The following is a 17,574-nucleotide window of genomic DNA, read 5'->3' as shown; positions in this document are numbered from 1 at the left end:
TCTTGTCCGCATTTGAAACATTTCGCTCCACTCTTGCAATGTTGCGCCAGATGGCCAAACCTAAAACACCTAAAACATTGAATAAGCTGAACAAAAGGTTTCACTTCTACTTTAGAATATAGAAAATTGATTTTGGTTGGTAACTGCTCTCCTCTGAACCAGAGTTTCACCCTGCCAGTAGGTACACGTTCCCCCGATGCTCTATCCCTTCGCGTAATCCGAACTATCTCCTCAATTGGGATATCCGAGGTTACAAGCTCCGCTAGCTGTTCCTCCGAGTAGTGCCCGGGGATCCCAAAAATTAACCCTGCTTTTTGGACGAAGAGCCTAAAGATTCGGGTTGAGTACCCTTGAGCAGCGAAAACACTGTTTTCCACTAGCCCGTTTGCACACTCCGCCGACCCGCACACAATCTTGCACCTGCCATAGCCCATTCTAGCAGCCTCCTCGATATCGCTAATGCCCTGTTTCAGCAGTAGATCGGATAGATCAAACTGGTTTATAGCAATTCTGGCATTATTCGCACTCATTTTGTCGATACAAACAATATATGGGCCTTTATGCCACTCATAATACTTGTTAACAATGATTTTGCGGTTACTTCCGTTTTTCGTACTCACGGAAGCCACACAAACCGCGTCAGTCTTCTCTCTCTCTTTCGTCGTAGAAATGTTTGATGTCATGCTTGTTGTCGTGTTCGTGGACATGTTTGTCGACACGTTCGTCGACAAGTTTGGTTTCTTGCATAGCAGTTTAGAAGCCAAAAGCTGCGGAGCCGTTTTTGCCACCATCTTTACTCCTACCCGCATGGCGGATTTAGCTTCTCCTTCCCTTTTTTTCAGCGTTTCCATGCGAATTTTAACTCCCGTCGCCTTCTCCGTGGCCATCCTTGTCTTTCCTATGCTTGCCATGCTTCTCAGGGTCCAGACGGAGTTCCAAGAGCCGTTTTAAGAGTTATTCCGGAACGCCATGCAGTAAATTCCAGGTTTTTCGACTTAATTGATGAAGCTTTGGGAATTTCTTCGCGCCGTCTTCGTAGGCGTGTGAGGCACCCCCAGAAGCTTCGGAAAATGTCTTTTTGATTAAAACTATCAGCGAACGTCTTGAAATATGTTAATTTTTTCCTTTCGCAAACAATTTTAGGTACGCGCCATACTAGTGTTGAACAACCTCTAACGGTGATAGTTTAAGCGCGCGGATATTTACACGCGAATAACTTTTGAGAAGGCTCCTGTTAATATTTTGCAGCAGTTATATTCACTGATTTAAGCTTTTATCAAAATGTAACTGATGGCATGTGTATTTTATTCACAAATAAATATTTGCAGATTATTTCCGAAAAGCGATTAAAATGCGATAGTATTGTAGTCGATCGACTGCGATATACTTCGTAGCAATCGTTCAAGACAGCCCGCAACTATTTTATTTTTATGCGAATTTCATATTTTTGAAGAATAAAATGCGCCGCTCGCAGGCTCCGTCTGTGCGTAGGGCAGCCAAGCGCGGATATCAAGAAGTGGAGCCGCAAGAGGAGCCGCCAGCTGCTTGGCCCGCCGCCGAGCCGACCATGGAATGGGGCACCGCCAAGGGCTACGAGAGCCAGGGACCACGGGAGCTAAAACCCGGCGAAAACCCACTGAAGGACAGCCGCATCTTTCACGTGCTCTGGCGGAATCAGACCAACAAAAAGCACAAAATTTGGACCGGCAATGGTACCCTGGTGATAACCGAATCGAAGGCCACATTGAAAGATGATACGGGAAAGATTGTGGACAGCATGACATGTTTCCGACAGAGAAACTTCAAGGAAAACGATCAGCTGCAGATTGGCAACAAGGATGTGGAGCTGCAAGATGAGTTCAAGACCGTCGAGGAGTGCATTGCCTATCGAAAACTGGAAATTGCAAATTGGTGTGCAAAAATTGATGCACTAAACGGCCATGTAGCCACTCCTACGGTGCCCAGCGATGCCAAGAGACCCTTCAGGGCCTCGCTGCCGAGTAACACCGAATCCACAGCTTCCACGTTTAACCAAGTCGAGGGTAATGGCCATATTGAGCCCACCAGAACCATAAGGACATCCCTACTCAAGAGCGGCAATGCCCCAGCTGCCACTCGCACCCAAATCGAGTACATTTGCTTTCTGGAACCCGCAGAACTTCAAGATAAAGCTCTCCAGTTTCTCTGTGAGCTCAGCCAAAGCTCCGATATGGTAAGAGAGCATCAGTCAGAGGGCAGTCCTAACTCTTTTGATATTCTAGGAGATCGATGTCATCGCTGAAATGGCCAAACACATTTGCGATCATCCTGTGCTGCTGAAAACCAGAGCTCTTGAGCTGCAAAACTGTAAGGCGGTGCAGTTGCTGTTGCTCCAGCTGCCGCCCTGGCAGGAAATGGGACTCTACGACTCGGCCAAATTTGAGTTTGTGCATCTAATGCTGGATGACTTGGCGGTGGCACGCGGCCAGAAATGCTGCGTTCTGGCCAACAGTCAGGACTGCCTGGAGCTGATCAAAGGCTACTGTCGATCTTATGATATCCTGCATATGCAGCTGGATAAAGCCAGCGATGTGGCATTGTTTAACTCTACGGAGGATCAGGCGCCAATGATTGCGTTGGTATTGACCAATCGCTTAACAGAGATCCATTCGCTTCGCTGCAAATATCTCATAATTTACAATCATGACGCCAAATCGAAGGCCGAACAGCTATTGGCGGCAAAGGAAATGGACACAAAAGTCTATACACTGCTTACCTCTGGAGGATGCCCAGAGGAAATGGAGTTCCACAGAAGCCTACAGTTAATCCCTGGTAGAGATCACCAGCTTGGCGTGCTTCACAATGAAGCAAAGAACGTGAGTACTTGGAGGTTTTAGTGATTCCATTTGGAACAAATTAATGTACGGTCGCTCGGTATACTTGTCAGCACCGCTGCTTACGCGGCTTAATCTGTTTTGTGCTGAGTCGGTCCTAGAATCCAACCACAATATACACAGCCTTTGGCGGGGCGCAGAAAAAGCGTTCTTAGTCTTTGACGACAAGCAAAAATCGGTCCCAAGAAAGCAACAACAAAATTTGGAACTTGTTTCTGATGCATCATGTGTTCTATTCTCTTTGCCATAACTAAAAAATATTCCTTCATGCAGGCACTGGCCGACTGGACCAATGTGGAGCCCCCTTACAGCCAAGAGTTTCTCGAGGTACTACTGCACTTTTTTCCACATTTTTTATGTAAATTTTGTAATCTTTTTATTCGTCTTTTGCAGGATGCGTCTCTCAGCAGTAATCTAGAGAGCCTCAGTAGCATTTTCATAAAGAAAAACATAAATATAAAGTAAATTAAACTTAAAACATGAAGTTTGAGAATTCACGTTGTTGAACAACTCTTTGGATGCTTTCTGCATTGTTTTGATTATAGATGAATACAGATATTCTGTAAATAATGGAAGGTAGGTCCTTGCCTTGCCGTGTAAAAATATAATGATAGTTGTCTTTTACGATAAAAGTTTCTGCAACCCCTCAATGCGCAGCGAGTAATTGTTTTCCTCGTTCTTCACAATCTCATCAACGGTCACAAGGGCACCTACTTCCAGGTGTTTCTCGAGACGTTTAGCCTGCGCATCGGTGAGTTCTTCGGGCAGGTCTAAACACGGGACGAATAGAAATTAAAAACAATCTTGCATTGAATCGCTCGCTCGCTCGCTTACCCAGCAAAACATATTCCGTAGTCAATACGGGGTATGTTAATTGCTCCGGATATCCACGTATATCCGTCACATGGATTGGAACAATGTTTCCATAGTCCAGAAACAAGATGCTGGGATAGCCATCACCCACTAGCTCCATGGAAACACCGCGACACCATTTTCCCATATACTTGGCCATGCACAGTTCTCCCTTCCTGCAAATACAATTGAATTTGATTAGAATTGTCAGGACATTTTTGGACGACTGTGTCCTTACGGGGCAGCATAGGTCTCAGCTTTGGCGATGTTTTCCCCATAGTCTTGGAATGTGCGCTGCATCTTTGTGATTTCCACAGCCAAAATCGAAGGTGTGCAGTAAATGATGCCGTACTTTAGGAACGAATTGTCCGTGATAATCAGGTCTATGTTCTTCCCTGGTGGCGCAGCCACATGCGGCAGAAACTTTGGAGAAAAATAGGGTTTTTAAACAGCCATCGTTCTGAGAGAACTCTAATGCTTACATCTTCTTTGAATCCGAGTTTATGCTCGGGCTCAACGGCGGTCATGACTTTTTTGATAAAGCTATTTAAGGCTCTATGGTTCTCCCGATGGATGAGCACTGCCGTCTGCATGTGGTTGCCATAATCGTACTCACGACTGTGGTACCTTATTTCGAAAACCATATCCGTCTGAACTTCGTACATGACATCCCGCAGGTGGGGGGTCAAGGCGCGCGTTGGGATGCCGCGCAGCTTCACAGGCGTCGCGTAGCGCGGCAAATTACTCAAATAATCGCTGCATTGATACAGTTTACCTGGATCAGTGTATTCAACGGTGCCAAAATCAATGCAGACAACGCATATATCCTTCGGATTGTCCACATTCAGCACCATGGCCCGAACGACTTGTCCCTCGAGCTTGTAAAGTACAATCTGGCCACAGACCGGGGGCTGGTCAAGCTTGGGTACATTTCTGCTATGCTTCCCTACCTCCAAGAGCACGCGGTGGTAGGCCACATCAGAAACGACATCGGCCGGACGCACATACAGGACATTCGACTGCTCGAAGGCAGTGATCTTGACCATGGAACGGCGTGGCGGCAAACCAGACTTGGGAAACAATTTCATAAAATTCTCCTCTTTAAACTCCACTTTCTGATCCGTGCCGCACTTCTGATTGTGCTGCTCGGAGAGAATGCCCCAGCACATGGCATCGCAAAAGGGCATTTCGCAATTTTTGCACACAATCATTGTGTAAGCTTGGCAGTTCACGCATTTTTCGAATCCAGACTTAAGTATCTCCTTGTCATCATCTTTACCCAGATTCACATCCTCATCATCTACGTCCGCGTTCCTGAAAGATTGAACATTGTTTAAAATCCCATATATTCGTACGTTTAAGGTATCGGAAACATTCGTATTAGAGCCCTGCATAACCGAATTGAGTCTCACCTATATAATATTCTTCCGCATCGCAGCTGCTGGATCACTGGCTTCGCCCCCGTTTCTTCATATTGTTTCTCGAGTACATAGGCCCCGTGGCGCTCCAAATTAAACTCGAACTTCACATTCAGGTAGCGCTTCTTCACGTCTTGAATGGCCAAAAGAGAGCCGCTTTTATAGCACGAAGAGTCCACAATCGGAAATACTAGAAACTCCGGATGCTTTTTGGTGTTATCCGAAACGTATATAGTGCGTGATTTCAAATCAATTTGACCACGAGCTGTTGGCAACATTGCTGGAAGCTTAGGAGAATCGGGTATCTTGTTGCCGGGCCTCCGCATGGGCATGTATTCAGACTTGGACTTTTCCTGACCACCGAAACGTGTTCTATGCAACTCCATTAATTGCGGAAAAACTTCCAGTTGGCTGTGTGCTGCCTCCAAGGAACTGCAGCGAGAAATATGTATTTAGAAAACACGCAGTATGAGTGAATCCTACTAACCCCAAATCTTTGAAGAAAACTTTGAATAGTGCCGAATTGGGCTGAAGGTCGATGTTGTGGACATGCTTCCGGCCAAAGAAATTTGCCACCGAATGGGTGGTCAAATTATTCACTTTCTTCTTTAGAATCAAGTACGAATATTCGGTTGCGTTTTTCTTTGCCGCATTTTTTTTAAGCATTTCGCTGGGCTTTAAGGGAGCCCGTGCTTTTTCAACAAAATTTTGCCCAGCCTCATCTATGTATAGGCTTTCGTTGCTATAATCCAAGGCCATTGGATTCCAGTTGGACCAATCCTCTACAAATTCCTCCATTGCTCACAAATTATAAAAACAACTTGAACCTGGGAAGCGCTAAGTTTCGAAAGACGCGTCGGTATCAAAGAAGCACAGTGGACGAACTTAACCCACTTAACCCGCCTCTATTTAAACAGGATGGTCACTTGAGCAAGACCGCGGTAAATATTGCTGTTTGGATATTATTCTTGAACATCCATCCTTCTTTTTTCCCATAAAAACAAAATGAACACGATATCTTTCACCTGAACTGTTGTTCAAGATTCATCATTTTTGTGGAGTGTATTTGAATACCCACTGGTCTACAATGGGTTAAGCGTTTTGGAGGCATCTTCCAGTGATGCCAGCACTGGGGCGCCCAGGTATCTCCTCCTTGCCCTTGAGAGAGCCGGACAGTAGCAGATGAGATGTTCCAGGGTTTCGATAGCCCCAGGTTCATCACATTTCCTACAACTGTCTCTGTTGGTGATGCCTAGCTTAGCTGCATGTGCAGCAGCCAGACAGTGACCTGTAAGTATTCCCACTAGCAATCTACAGTCTTTTCGTGGTAGGTGCAGTAGGTAGTGGCTAAGTTTCTCGTTGCGTTCCTTGCACATTATCTTCGAGATTTTGCAGGTGGTGGTACTGTTCCACCTGTTATCAGTCTGTGTTCTAGCCTGCTTCTCTAGATCGCATTGCAGCGTTCTAAGGGAGACAGGCACGTTCTCGGTTCTCCTATTCTCCAGCCCGACGCCTTCCTTAGCTAGTACGTCCGCCGCTTCGTTTCCTTCGATGCCCTGGTGGCTGGGAACCCAATAGATCCGCACTGTCTTTGTCGTGCTTAGGATGTCTAATGCCTCCCTGCTCGCCAAGACACTTTTGGAACTGACCGCGGACGACTGCATGGATCTTATCGGTTTCCTATTACTAGCTGGCCATTACCCGTAGCCCTAAATACATAATTTTATCCGAATGATGAATTAATTTTCTACAAGATTGGCTAATTTAGGTACTCTTTTTTTTTCATGTTTAAACAGAAAAAGGTCAAAGAATAAGACGTAAGTTTGTAGAATATTCGATACTATCGACTGGATAATCGAGTTTTCGCCATCGCATCTCATCGCGATATATATCGTCGCATCTGAAAAAATAATAAAATTTTGTAAACAACGCGAACCGAATCTGTTAAAATGGTGAAAAACGAGCCCAATTTCGTAGTGGAGCGCATCGTGGACAAGCGAATAACAAGCGATGGCAAGGTAGAGTATTTCATCAAATGGCGCGGCTATCCATCGACGGACAACACATGGGAGCCCGAGGAAAACTGCGATTGTCCTGCCCTCATACAAAGGTTCGAGGAGTCGCGTGCCAAGTCGAAAAAGCGCGGCGAAAAGAAGCCAAAGTGCGAGGAAATCCAAAAGGCGCGCGGGTACGAGCGCGGCCTCGACCTGGCCGAGATCATGGGCACCACTGATGTCAGCGGCGATATCAAGTATTTGGTCCGTTGGCAATTCTGCGACGAATTCGATTTGGTGTCCAGCAGCGAAGTGTCGGAGAAGGATCCCCAGATGCTCATTGAGTACTACCAAAAGATGGCCCCCTACGCCAATAACATTGCCAAGCGGATGAAGGGCGTGCCAGAGGAGCTCCGAATGGTGGCTGCCCGCACGGGCTACGCCGTCGCCAGTTGTTCGTCCATCGAGGCCCCGCCAGAGCCAGTAGCCGCACCCAGTGGCATCATCATGGAGAGCCAACACATCCCCGATCATGTGCCCATGGAAATGGCCGACGATGCCGATCTAGGCCACGTTTCCTACTCCATTCCGGTTCCTGGCGTTGGCAACATAGCCATTGATGTACCCATGACAGAGGGCCAATAAAGCCAATGATTCAACAGTTTGACATTTACTTATCTAGCGTTTAACATGTAATCCCTTAATCTAAGTCTCATGCATGCTCGTCCAGATTGATGCTCCCCAGCTGGCCGGTGCGAAAGAATTGAATGAACTTTCGCGCGGCAGCCAATAAATTTGTCATTACCTCCACCTGCCCGTCGTACTGCTTGACGCGATGGAACATGCCGTGGGTCTGGGCGTATTCCGCCAGTACGGCGCTAATGTTGTCGCTGGGCCCGGAGCTGAGGGAGAGCTTTTCCACATACTCGTAGCGTCGGTGCTTGTTCAGCCAGTAGAGCAGGTAGTCGGCAATCAAATCCTCGCCCACAATGTGATCGGGTAGGCAGCCAACCAGGGCCAGCTTCATGCCCATCTCGTCGTCCGTCACCGAAGGCTGCAGAATGCCAGGCGTGTCGATCATGTAGACGGCTGGCTTCTCCTGGATCTTGATACGTTCCCCGACTGCTCGCGTCACCCCAGCCTCTGCTCCGACACGAGCGGCACTGCGTTTCTTCAGATGCACATTCCGCAGGACATTGATAATGGAGCTCTTGCCCACATTGGGCACGCCGATGATCATGATGTTGTGCTCGGCGCTCTGGGCGCGATTGTAGCGACTGCTATCTCCCACCAGTCGCGTGGCCAAAGGCAGTATATCCAGCACCCCATGATTCCGCTGATCCTTGCAGTTGGTAAACAAAATATTCTTCAGTTCCGGCTGCTGCCTGCGGAGCTGTTGGAGCACGCTGCGCTGCTGTTTGGGGCCCAGAAGATCAACCTTATTCAGGACAAGTATATGCGGCTTTACGCCGCTGCCTAAGGAAACAGAAGGATTAGATCTTGGTGGTATATTCTCTGCACACACATACCTACCAGTTATCGTGTCAAAGAACTGAGAGTTTCGACCGGCCAGCGGTATGCGCGAGTCGTGTATTTCCACAATGCAATCGACATTTCGTAGCTTCTGTTGGATCTGGCGCATGCCCTTGTTCATGTGGCCGGGAAACCAGTTGATGCGCTGCTTCGTTGGCAGCCGGAAAGCATTTCGAAAGGGATTCAACTGTGCTGTCATGATAGGAACCCGCGCGAAGCTCGGAAAACGCAGAAAATCGAGGCAATCTCAAGGAACAACAGCTGTTTGCTCGTGACGTAACAATTGACCAGACAAGAGAGGGTCACACTGGCACAGACCGGGAAATTCAAATTTTTGCAGAGCTTTCGTCTGCTTTCGCACTTCAAGGAACCCCTGCTCCTGCTCCACTCGATATTTCAGCAGCTTGGCATATTCCTGCAGCAGGTTGCGCCAATAGCACTGGACATCCTGCAGGCGCAAATGTTGCCACACAAACTGAAATCCCCGCTCGGCTATTTCCTCTGCCAGGTCATCGTGCAGGCGCAGGTACACAAGCAGCTGCTCCAAGCTCTCCACTGTGGCATTACTGGGCACAGGGACGTAGTGCACCCATGGCTTTAGCGAGGAATAGAAAAACTCTTGCCACTGGTCGCCCACATGGAGAACAAGCGATTTGCAGAGCAAAATGTGGCGCAACCGAAAGCTGGCGGTGATGCCGCCAAAGTTGAACAAATATTTGTATTGGCAGTGGCCGGAGAACGGCACCTCGTCGACTGTTTCAGCGCCCACATTTGACGTGTATTGGGCATCGACCAGGTCGGGGGATCGCCTTGACAACCGCACAAGTGTATCGCGTTCGGTGGACGAACGCGTGCCGCGAAAGAAACCCATGGGCTGCTTGTGCTCCCAGGGAACTCCTGCTGCCGCCGCTGCCATGTGCCGGCGCATGTGGCCCCACTGACCAATGCCATGGGGAAATCTCTGCAATGGCGGACCCGAGACACTCGAGAAGGACCAGGCGGGACGCATAATATCCAGATGCTGATGGGAGACCGAGTGCGAGAAGACGGGTCCCGTGAAACCCGACAAAAATAGCACCTGCGGCCAGTCGTGTACATTCAGGATAAACTCTACGTTCGGCAGCTCTCCGGCGATGCCCAGCAGCATGTCCTCGACATCGGCACAGCGCCTCGGATGCGGGACCTCCGGCTGGCGATAGATACGTCCATCAATAACTTGGTACACAACCCCCAAACGTCGTGACTGTGCAATCATAGCGCGCGTTATTCCAGCTTCCGCATATGGCCCCAAGTCCCTTCGGATGGTCAGCGCATGGCATTCACAGTCTGGATCGCTTGGCTGGCTGCTGCATGGCCGGTACTGCTCCAGGGCATGCAGTATGTGCGGCACAAAGTCTAAGCTGACTGGAAAAATAAATGGGAGTCAGTAGTTGGTCATTCATCGGCGGCCAGTGGCTTACAGTTCTGTGGCGCCACACGGTTGGCACAGCATTTGCCCTCAGATGCGGAGCAGACCTGTAACGCGCACAGCAGCAGGAGGGCGAGGGGAAGAGCCAGAGCTCCCATTTACACAATTTTGAAATGACTTTTCGAAAGAGAATTTCTTAAAACATAAATATATTCGACATGTAGAGCCCTAAGCCCTAAGAATCTCATTTGATTACAAAACTACAGCTCGTCCTTGGCTGGTTGAATGTGTATAAGCTGATCCTCTGGCCGCACTTCGTAGGTGAGAAGCTTCACGTAGCTCTTGAGCAGCCTTCGCCAGTAGCACTTGATGTCCTTCATGCGCAGATGCTGCCAGATAAAGTCGCGGCCACGTTGTGCTATCTCCTGGGCCAGTGCATCGTTTTTCCTGAAGAACGTGAGCAGTTCCTCGTACTCCTGCTGGCTGGGGTAATTCTTGAGGGGCACATAGTGCACCCAGGGCTTGAGCTGGTCATAGAAGAACTCCTGCCATTCGTCGCCCACGTGGAAGACCAGCGACTGGCAAAGGAACAAGTGTTTCAGCCGAAAGCTGGCCGCCACGCCACGGAAATTGAAGAGATACTTGTACTTGCAGTGATCCTCGAAGGACACTTCGTCGGCAGGCGGGGCATCCAGCGTGTCCTTGGGCGATTTCCAGCCCTGATTCTTTGTGTACTGCGCTTCCACCAGCTCGGGATTCCGTCGCGACAGCAGGATCAACGAGTCACGCTCGTCTGAAGTGCGGGAACCGCGAAAAAAGCCAAGCTCGCGCTTCTGCGACCAGGGTATGGCTGCCGCCCGTTTCTCCAGCTTTTCCCGCATCAGATCCCACCGCCCAATGCCGCGGGGATGGAGTTTGGTGGCCGGGCCGCCTGCCCAAAAGGTCCACGCGGGATACATGATGTCACGATGGTCCTTCGTCTTGGAGAAGGAGAGAATTGGTCCCTGTGCGCCATTGCCCCAGGCCATATTTATCTGGGGATAGTCGCGCGTATTGATCACCAGATCCATGTCGGGCAGCGTGGCCACCAGCGGCAACAAAAAGTGTTCAATGCCTTGGCAACGAGCTGGGAACATGCAGTTCTCATCGCGGTACAGCCGCTTCTCGTATATTTTGTATCGTGTGCCGTACCGGGCGGAGCTCTCGATCATCTGGCGGCTGACACCTGTTGCCTCGTAGGGAGCCAGGTCGCTCTTGATAACCGCCGCGTGGCAAGAGCAGTTGGCATCATTGTCATCGCTGCTGCACGGCTGATAGCTGGCCAGGGCCTTCTTTATCTTTCGTAGAATGTTGAAGCTAACTAAAAGTATGGAAATACATACATATATTTAAATGTTTAAATGAGCCGGCAACAAGTGGCTTACATTCATCCTGAGTATCACTGCTGTCGGCGCAGGATGCATTTTCATCTGGGCTGCATAGTCCTTGATTTTGCCCACTGGCTTTTCCGTTCAAGCCCACTAACAATATAATTAATACAGCATTTATGAGCATTTCTTATAAACAACAATTTCTTTTGTTTATATTGCGGCGGCGCTTATCGATTTGTTCAGAAATGCAACACTGCTTTCACAATGCCATACCATACAAACCAAATATTCACCAGTTTTTTGTTAGACCATTCCACCTAGCACCAATTGCAGTTAATATTTTTCGTTAATAATTATGTCTAGATAGCTAGTATTCCTCAAAATCGAGGAATATGTATAATAGAACTTGAGTTCGTCAGTATATTTACGGTATATTTTTAAATAAGATGGTATTTTTTTTAAAAAATGGTATTTTTATATTTCTGAGGGTCGGACGGTATATCTTAACGATAAATCCGCGGTCACACTGATCCCTAATATTAACAAAAAAATCTACCGAAAGTTTTCTCCGTGTTAAGAGAATTAATTAGCCAAATTACTAACGAAATCGACGATTTGCCATTGGGCAAATTATGCGTGCGGCACATAGTGCATTCGAAACCACGTAAAACCCAACCAACGCGAGTGAATTCGACCACCTTGCAACAATCCACCCCCATTGTACATAATTTACACGAAAATTTTGCAACAACAAAAATCAGCAGTGACGACGCATCCAAGACGCCGCGCTGCCAACAACAAAAAAAAGCTTGACATAACTGTTAATAAATGCAAAAAGTAAATTATTAAACAGTGGTGGTCCACACACTCGCGAAACGGGGGACAGTAATTTTGGCAACGAAAAAGGTGTGTGTGTGTGTGTGAGCCCTAACGCGCCCTAAAAAAAAACTGCAAGTGCCAATTGGAGTGTGGGAGTGGCAGTATTTGCCAATCCACTTGGAGGCGCAGGCGGAACCAGCTGCAACACCACCACCACCACCAATGTTTGTTGAGGATCAGATTGCCCAATAAAACAAAAACAACAAAAATATTCAAAAGAAAAAGGTAACTTCATCTGCATTTAGGCATGGATGGGTGTTTTTGCAAGAGTATGTTTGTGTGGGCGTGCTACACGTAGGTGCGTTTGTGTGTGTGCAAATAACAGTTAATTGAGCACTCATCGATTTTTTTCCTACATGCAAGTGTGGCTGGCCCCCCCCTCCACCGCCATTGTTATTTGGTTTTATTGGGTTTGATTATAAAACCAAACTTAAATTCATTTCCACTTTCAGAGCAGGGTACGGCGGCTCCACTTCCATCTCACGATCTCACCAGATAAAACCGTTTGAAAAGTTGCCAGCCTGTCGTCATTAAGTTGATTTGCTGTTGCCATTGCTGCTGCTGCTGCTTTTGCTCTCCTCTTCGGCTTGCTTTCGAGCTCCAGTTTCCGTACCAATTGGATATTGTCTTTCCCATGCCCCCATGCGCTTCGGCATGCCATTTGTCTTTATCATTCATTCCTCACGGGTCTGTTATCTTTTGGATTTTACCTTTCGTTTTCAGCAGCAGCAAGCAAATGGTTTTAATTTCAGCCGCGACCTAGGGTCACCGTGGGCCACCTCTGCCAGCCTCTCACGCGCTGCCGACTAATTAGCGTCGAGTAATTAACTTGATAATTATCGCATCGCCAATGCCTCGGCGCGAGGTGCGCTTTTGGAGTTCTATCCTCTAGCTCTGGCATATGGTCGGGTCTGTTTTTTCGAGTGACTAAGAAATCTCTCGCTCTCTCTGTGTGTTGTTTTGTCTTTTCCTCAAACTCGTTTCAGACCAGACCCCATATCGAAATACAAAAAAAACAAACGCGATAATTCGAGCTTGGCACTGACAAAAAAAAAAGCTTTGTCGCTTTGTTTATGGAAATCGCATCATTATTAAGCTTTCGATGAAATCACACGTTTGTAAATCTTTGGGTGCCATCGCTGCCCGTTCAAACGTATCGATGGGATTGCTCGGGGGCCCCCTATCTATCAGGGCGTGCTGCCCCCCCTTCCCTCCGTAGTAATTTGCATTTCAATGGCACGAAAGAAGTACGCCTGCATTTGATTACCTTGAATGGGGTTCTTCTTTCGGGTTTCTTCTTTCGTGTAATGCCGGAAGTTGGCCAACAACAAATTTGGTCATTAATTCTTCTTATAGGTTGATTGGTTATATTTCGACTGTTCCTCCCCCCTCGAGCCAATGAAAGTTCTACTGTTTACTGCCATATGGAGTCGCAGTCACGCAGTCTGGTCCCGAATCAATTATGTATTTCGTTGGGCAGTGACTCAACCCCCAGCCGCCACCACCCCCTAATGGCAGGCAGGCCTAACCTAACCAAATGATTCATCAAAACTCTGCAAACTCTGCGTTTATGTAGATTCTTGGTTAACTTTTACCTTCGGCCTGTAACACATATTTTTCATTCAACTCTGGCTCGCTCTCTCTCTCCCTCACGGGGACTTCCTGGAGCGCATAGAGCGCCTGCGCCCTGGAAAGCCACTGCTGTGGTGAGTTCTCTAAACGCTAGGGTTGAACCGCTACCGTTTTGGAGAGCTGAGAAATTTGTTATTTCCCAGAAAAAGTTTTCACTTCTTGGGGCTTGTTAGTACGGATTGTCCACACTTTCTTTCGAGTGATAATAAATGCCCTGCCATGAAAATCCATTTAGTTGCGCATTGCATCCAAAAAAACACTCATTGCACTCAGCAGCAGTTGCCTTATCTAAACGTACATGATCCCCATATCATTATCTCTTACTAGCTTGGGTAATAGATCGGTTTGAACTGGAAATGCATACGTAATGGCTGGCCATTAAGATCGTGTCATTAACCTCGGAACAACGGGTTCTAGCGGCCTGTCATTGGAAAATTGCATGCCATTTAGCTTGCGGTCGATTTGATTACAAAATAACTAATCTGCATAGAATGCGTTGTGCCGCGGCGTCGGCGGAGGAGGGGGAGGGGAAGCAGCTTCTTTAAAATGTCAAATCCCCCCGAAACCAGTTTCCTACAGGCCGAGGGCGGGCGGGGCGGAGGGCGCATGCGTGACCGATCGGTTTTTATTTTCTTTTTGTGTTGTGTGTGTGTTTCCTTGTGTTTTCTGGTAATTGATCGGAGAGCCCACGATTCGCTTATCAGCAGCACGCACACACACAAACACACAGACGCAGCCATAACTAGGGCTGTGTGTGTCATGCCGTTCGTCGTTGCCATCGGCGCTGCATTTGCACTCTCTTTGCAAACGCAGACTCGCGCTCTCCTGATCTACCGCTCTCCCGCTCTCTCACTCTACTCTACACTCAATGGGTGGTAAGGTCTTAAGCGTGCACTATGCGACGGAGGAAGGAAGTAACTCTTTTCGAGGGTATGCGTATTTGAGTAAGAAAAATTCAGCTTGAATAAAAATATAATGTAAATATTTTAGATAATTGATATGCCTTGTGCTACCCCTGAATTAAAGCGATTCCCTACTTTTCAAATGTTAGGGTATTCCCTTTGTCCAAAGACTTGTTTTTGTATTTTTTTGTGTGATTTATGTTGGTCAATCCATGCGCCTGGAAGACGGTTCTCCCACTGGCTGCGCAGTCTCTGCCTCTGCCTCTGCCGCTGCCTCTGCCAATGCTCTGGCAGCGCCAGCATAGCAGGCGGAGTGAGTGAGTGGCCCAAGAGCGGCGCCCCACACAAGAGTTACACAGCAGCGCCACACATAGACGGTCGGACGTGGTTTCTCGTTGCTCGCTGGCTCGCTCGTGTGGTCGTGCCTGGCCTTATCGTGTGTGTACATCCGTACTGGAAATATATCTACCAGAATTCTTCGGTGTATCAAGTGCGTAAATCGTTTGTGGTTTATGATTTAATTTACAATTTGTGGTTGTGTTTGTGTTGTGCACTTTTCACGCATCTAATTGCCAAATCGATAGAAGCAGGCCGCGCTTTTCAAGAAAATTCACCACACCCAATCGTCCAGCCATTCACCCTTCCAACCGCCCAACCCCGAACCCCAACGGGACTCTCTCTCTCTCCCTCTCCCTCTCTCTCTCTCTGTCGATGGTGTGTATTGCGTTTCCATTTGGTGCGTAAGAAGTGCATTTCGAAATGATTTTTATGTGAAAAATCCATGTGGTTTACAACAAGTGCTTTACATTTTATCTGTTCTGTTCTTCCAAGCATAAAGAATTATCAACAAAGCCCATAAAAAGTTCTTGATTCTTTGGTTACGGATTAATTTTGGAGATATACCCGTAATACATATTGTATATCATTTATTCAGGTAAGGTGTATTTTCAGCCACTTAAATGTATCCACCAGATTGGTTTCTTATTGGTTTTAGGGGGGAAAAATCGATTTCTGTGAGAGCAAGAACCGTTTCTCTCTTTCCGTCTCTCAGCTGTTTCCTTGACACGTATCCCCCCCTCTATGCCGGATTTCTAGATACTATTCTGCCAGCTGTCGGAAGAAGTAGAGGGTGGCACTTGCTGCAACCCCAAAAACTATAGCGAAAATTCGCCCCCCCCCTATATATTTATTGCAGTTTTAGTCTGGAAGAACTATCCCCTCTCCAAAAAATTAATTTTATTGCTCTTTTCAGATCCATTCAATAAATGTATAGCCCCTACATATATGGGGCGCACCTTTGAGTCAGAGCCCACAGAAATTCAATTGAATGAGAAAAAAATCAAAAAAATATTTCATTACTTTATGGCTTGCCAAAGCCGTATGTAAAGTATTTATAAACCGGCGGATAAATGGAGGCCATATATGACAGTACCCGAGAGGCAGCGCCCACACAACAGAGAGTCTCTGAGGCAGAGGCAGGGGCAGAGTCAGAGGCAATATGTGTCGAGTGTACTTTAACTGAAGCTTTTCTTGGGTTCTGTTGTGGGGAGTGTAAACAGTTTTGAGTTACAAAAGTGTGTTTTTGTTTGCCCAGAGATTTGATATGATATATGAGCCATCCCCCCCTCACAGAGGAATTTCCTCATTAGTTGCATGCAACACACCTGCTAGCCATTCATCGATGGAGAGAGAGAGAATGGACCATCTCTAAGATCAATTTTGTTTGGGAATGCTGCTCGACATGTGTGTAGAAGCACTTTGTAAAGACATTTTTGAATTTGGGTTACAAATGTATACCCCAAGGGGTAGCCTCAGTTCTCTATCTGTATCTCTTCAAAGACAGGCAGACAAACAGACAAATAGATAGATAGAAAACTGGGTCATTTGCCTGTAGGGTCTTCGGGGTCTGGGGATCCAGATCTGTCTTCTTATGCCCTCGGCTACAGTCTGATTTATTGGGGACTTTGTTAAGTTGATTAATCAATTCGTTTCGTGCAGTGGAGTTTATTTCTGGCTGTCTTGTTTCTAGAAATATAGATACATGGGATATATAGATACCTTCTTTAAGCCTCTTTTCAGGACTTACGGGAATCCGCTTACAAGAGGTGGAGTCGCGTGGGTGTCTTCTGCTTTTCCACTGCCTGTCGCTTAAGCGTTTTGTGGATTATCTTTTAATGAATGGTTATTGACTTTCTTCTTTGTAGCTTCCGTTTCTCTCTTACTCTCTTTTGCTGATTAGTTTCCTCTACAAAAGTCCAACGACTTTGCCACGGCATCGATTTGATGGCCCTGTTGTTGGTGTTGCAGTCACAGTCGGTGTCTGTGAGGGGTAGGGGGGAGTCTGGTAATTATGGGGGAAGCGTGATAGTTAAAAGGTCCAAAGAGGAGACAGAAAGAGAGGGAAAGAGTTTGCCTGGAATTCCGCATCATTTTAGTGCCCCAAGCACCTCCTCCAGCATTTATTGTGTGTTTGTGTGGGAGCCGTCTCCAAATGATGGACCACAGGCGGCTTCTCTGGCTTGCTCATAATTTATGCAAAATATTTCTCTTTTTGATGGTGTCTCTCTTAAGTGATTATAAAACCACCTTCCCTTCCCCCTGAAAAACACCTTCATTAACGAGCTGGTTTTCATCCCAAGTGATTATCCGTTGTCTTTATACAGAGGCCCCACTGTAATTGATGATCAAGCCGGCGTTTAAAACAATAATTTTA

At 47.2% G+C, this 17,574-nt stretch overlaps 6 protein-coding genes across 6 annotated transcripts; 2 read left to right on the top strand and 4 right to left on the bottom strand.

Moving 5' to 3' along the window:
- The first annotated feature begins 1,380 nt into the window (after nucleotides 1-1,380).
- Nucleotides 1,381-3,476, top strand: LOC108156915. The gene is made up of 4 exons (XM_017288663.2): nucleotides 1,381-2,212; nucleotides 2,262-2,855; nucleotides 3,147-3,200; nucleotides 3,267-3,476. Exons 1-4 carry the CDS (start codon nucleotides 1,460-1,462, stop codon nucleotides 3,336-3,338), a joined length of 1,473 nt encoding a protein of 490 aa, XP_017144152.2. The 5' UTR covers nucleotides 1,381-1,459; the 3' UTR covers nucleotides 3,339-3,476.
- Nucleotides 3,224-6,174, bottom strand: LOC108156914 (protein vreteno). Its single transcript, XM_017288662.2, has 6 exons — nucleotides 5,631-6,174; nucleotides 5,138-5,575; nucleotides 4,208-5,039; nucleotides 3,964-4,148; nucleotides 3,708-3,901; nucleotides 3,224-3,643 (listed from the first exon to the last, which is right to left on the bottom strand). The coding sequence occupies exons 1-6, from the start codon at nucleotides 5,939-5,941 to the stop codon at nucleotides 3,495-3,497; spliced, it is 2,109 nt and encodes a 702-aa protein (XP_017144151.2). The 5' UTR covers nucleotides 5,942-6,174; the 3' UTR covers nucleotides 3,224-3,494.
- Nucleotides 6,175-6,999: 825 nt separating this feature from the next.
- Nucleotides 7,000-7,947, top strand: LOC108156659 (chromobox protein homolog 3). The gene has a single exon (XM_017288272.2). It carries the CDS (start codon nucleotides 7,093-7,095, stop codon nucleotides 7,780-7,782), a length of 690 nt encoding a protein of 229 aa, XP_017143761.2. The 5' UTR covers nucleotides 7,000-7,092; the 3' UTR covers nucleotides 7,783-7,947.
- LOC108156658 (mitochondrial GTPase 1) lies at nucleotides 7,792-8,965 on the bottom strand. Its single transcript, XM_017288271.2, has 2 exons — nucleotides 8,671-8,965; nucleotides 7,792-8,613 (listed from the first exon to the last, which is right to left on the bottom strand). Exons 1-2 carry the CDS (start codon nucleotides 8,867-8,869, stop codon nucleotides 7,850-7,852), a joined length of 963 nt encoding a protein of 320 aa, XP_017143760.2. The 5' UTR covers nucleotides 8,870-8,965; the 3' UTR covers nucleotides 7,792-7,849.
- LOC108156655 (O-glucosyltransferase rumi) lies at nucleotides 8,892-10,261 on the bottom strand. The gene is made up of 2 exons (XM_017288269.2): nucleotides 10,131-10,261; nucleotides 8,892-10,074 (listed from the first exon to the last, which is right to left on the bottom strand). Exons 1-2 carry the CDS (start codon nucleotides 10,234-10,236, stop codon nucleotides 8,918-8,920), a joined length of 1,263 nt encoding a protein of 420 aa, XP_017143758.1. The 5' UTR covers nucleotides 10,237-10,261; the 3' UTR covers nucleotides 8,892-8,917.
- A 9-nt stretch (nucleotides 10,262-10,270) lies between these two features.
- Nucleotides 10,271-11,801, bottom strand: LOC108156657 (O-glucosyltransferase rumi). Its single transcript, XM_017288270.2, has 2 exons — nucleotides 11,503-11,801; nucleotides 10,271-11,438 (listed from the first exon to the last, which is right to left on the bottom strand). Exons 1-2 carry the CDS (start codon nucleotides 11,630-11,632, stop codon nucleotides 10,339-10,341), a joined length of 1,230 nt encoding a protein of 409 aa, XP_017143759.1. The 5' UTR covers nucleotides 11,633-11,801; the 3' UTR covers nucleotides 10,271-10,338.
- Nucleotides 11,802-17,574: the final 5,773 nt, after the last annotated feature.

Source organism: Drosophila miranda, chromosome 2 (genome assembly GCF_003369915.1).
Source record: "Drosophila miranda strain MSH22 chromosome 2, D.miranda_PacBio2.1, whole genome shotgun sequence".
Taxonomy (NCBI): Eukaryota; Metazoa; Arthropoda; class Insecta; order Diptera; family Drosophilidae; genus Drosophila; species Drosophila miranda.
The sequence above is the reverse complement of the archived record's forward strand: the minus strand, read 5'-3'. Positions and strand labels throughout refer to the sequence as shown.

Coding starts and splice junctions, on each gene's coding strand:
- LOC108156915 (XM_017288663.2), top strand. CDS start 1,460: ATGCGCCGCTCGCAGGCTCCGTCTGTGCGTAGGGCAGCCAAGCGCGGA. Junction 2,213..2,261: donor TCAGCCAAAGCTCCGATATG/GTAAGAGAGCAT, acceptor TTGATATTCTAG/GAGATCGATGTCATCGCTGA. Junction 3,201..3,266: donor ACAGCCAAGAGTTTCTCGAG/GTACTACTGCAC, acceptor CGTCTTTTGCAG/GATGCGTCTCTCAGCAGTAA.
- LOC108156914 (XM_017288662.2), bottom strand. CDS start 5,941: ATGGAGGAATTTGTAGAGGATTGGTCCAACTGGAATCCAATGGCCTTG. Junction 5,040..5,137: donor TGCGGAAGAATATTATATAG/GTGAGACTCAAT, acceptor TCAATCTTTCAG/GAACGCGGACGTAGATGATG. Junction 3,902..3,963: donor GCTGAGACCTATGCTGCCCC/GTAAGGACACAG, acceptor TTGTATTTGCAG/GAAGGGAGAACTGTGCATGG.
- LOC108156659 (XM_017288272.2), top strand. CDS start 7,093: ATGGTGAAAAACGAGCCCAATTTCGTAGTGGAGCGCATCGTGGACAAG.
- LOC108156658 (XM_017288271.2), bottom strand. CDS start 8,869: ATGACAGCACAGTTGAATCCCTTTCGAAATGCTTTCCGGCTGCCAACG. Junction 8,614..8,670: donor GTTCTTTGACACGATAACTG/GTAGGTATGTGT, acceptor CTGTTTCCTTAG/GCAGCGGCGTAAAGCCGCAT.
- LOC108156655 (XM_017288269.2), bottom strand. CDS start 10,236: ATGGGAGCTCTGGCTCTTCCCCTCGCCCTCCTGCTGCTGTGCGCGTTA. Junction 10,075..10,130: donor CCGTGTGGCGCCACAGAACT/GTAAGCCACTGG, acceptor TTATTTTTCCAG/TCAGCTTAGACTTTGTGCCG.
- LOC108156657 (XM_017288270.2), bottom strand. CDS start 11,632: ATGCTCATAAATGCTGTATTAATTATATTGTTAGTGGGCTTGAACGGA. Junction 11,439..11,502: donor CAGTGATACTCAGGATGAAT/GTAAGCCACTTG, acceptor CCATACTTTTAG/TTAGCTTCAACATTCTACGA.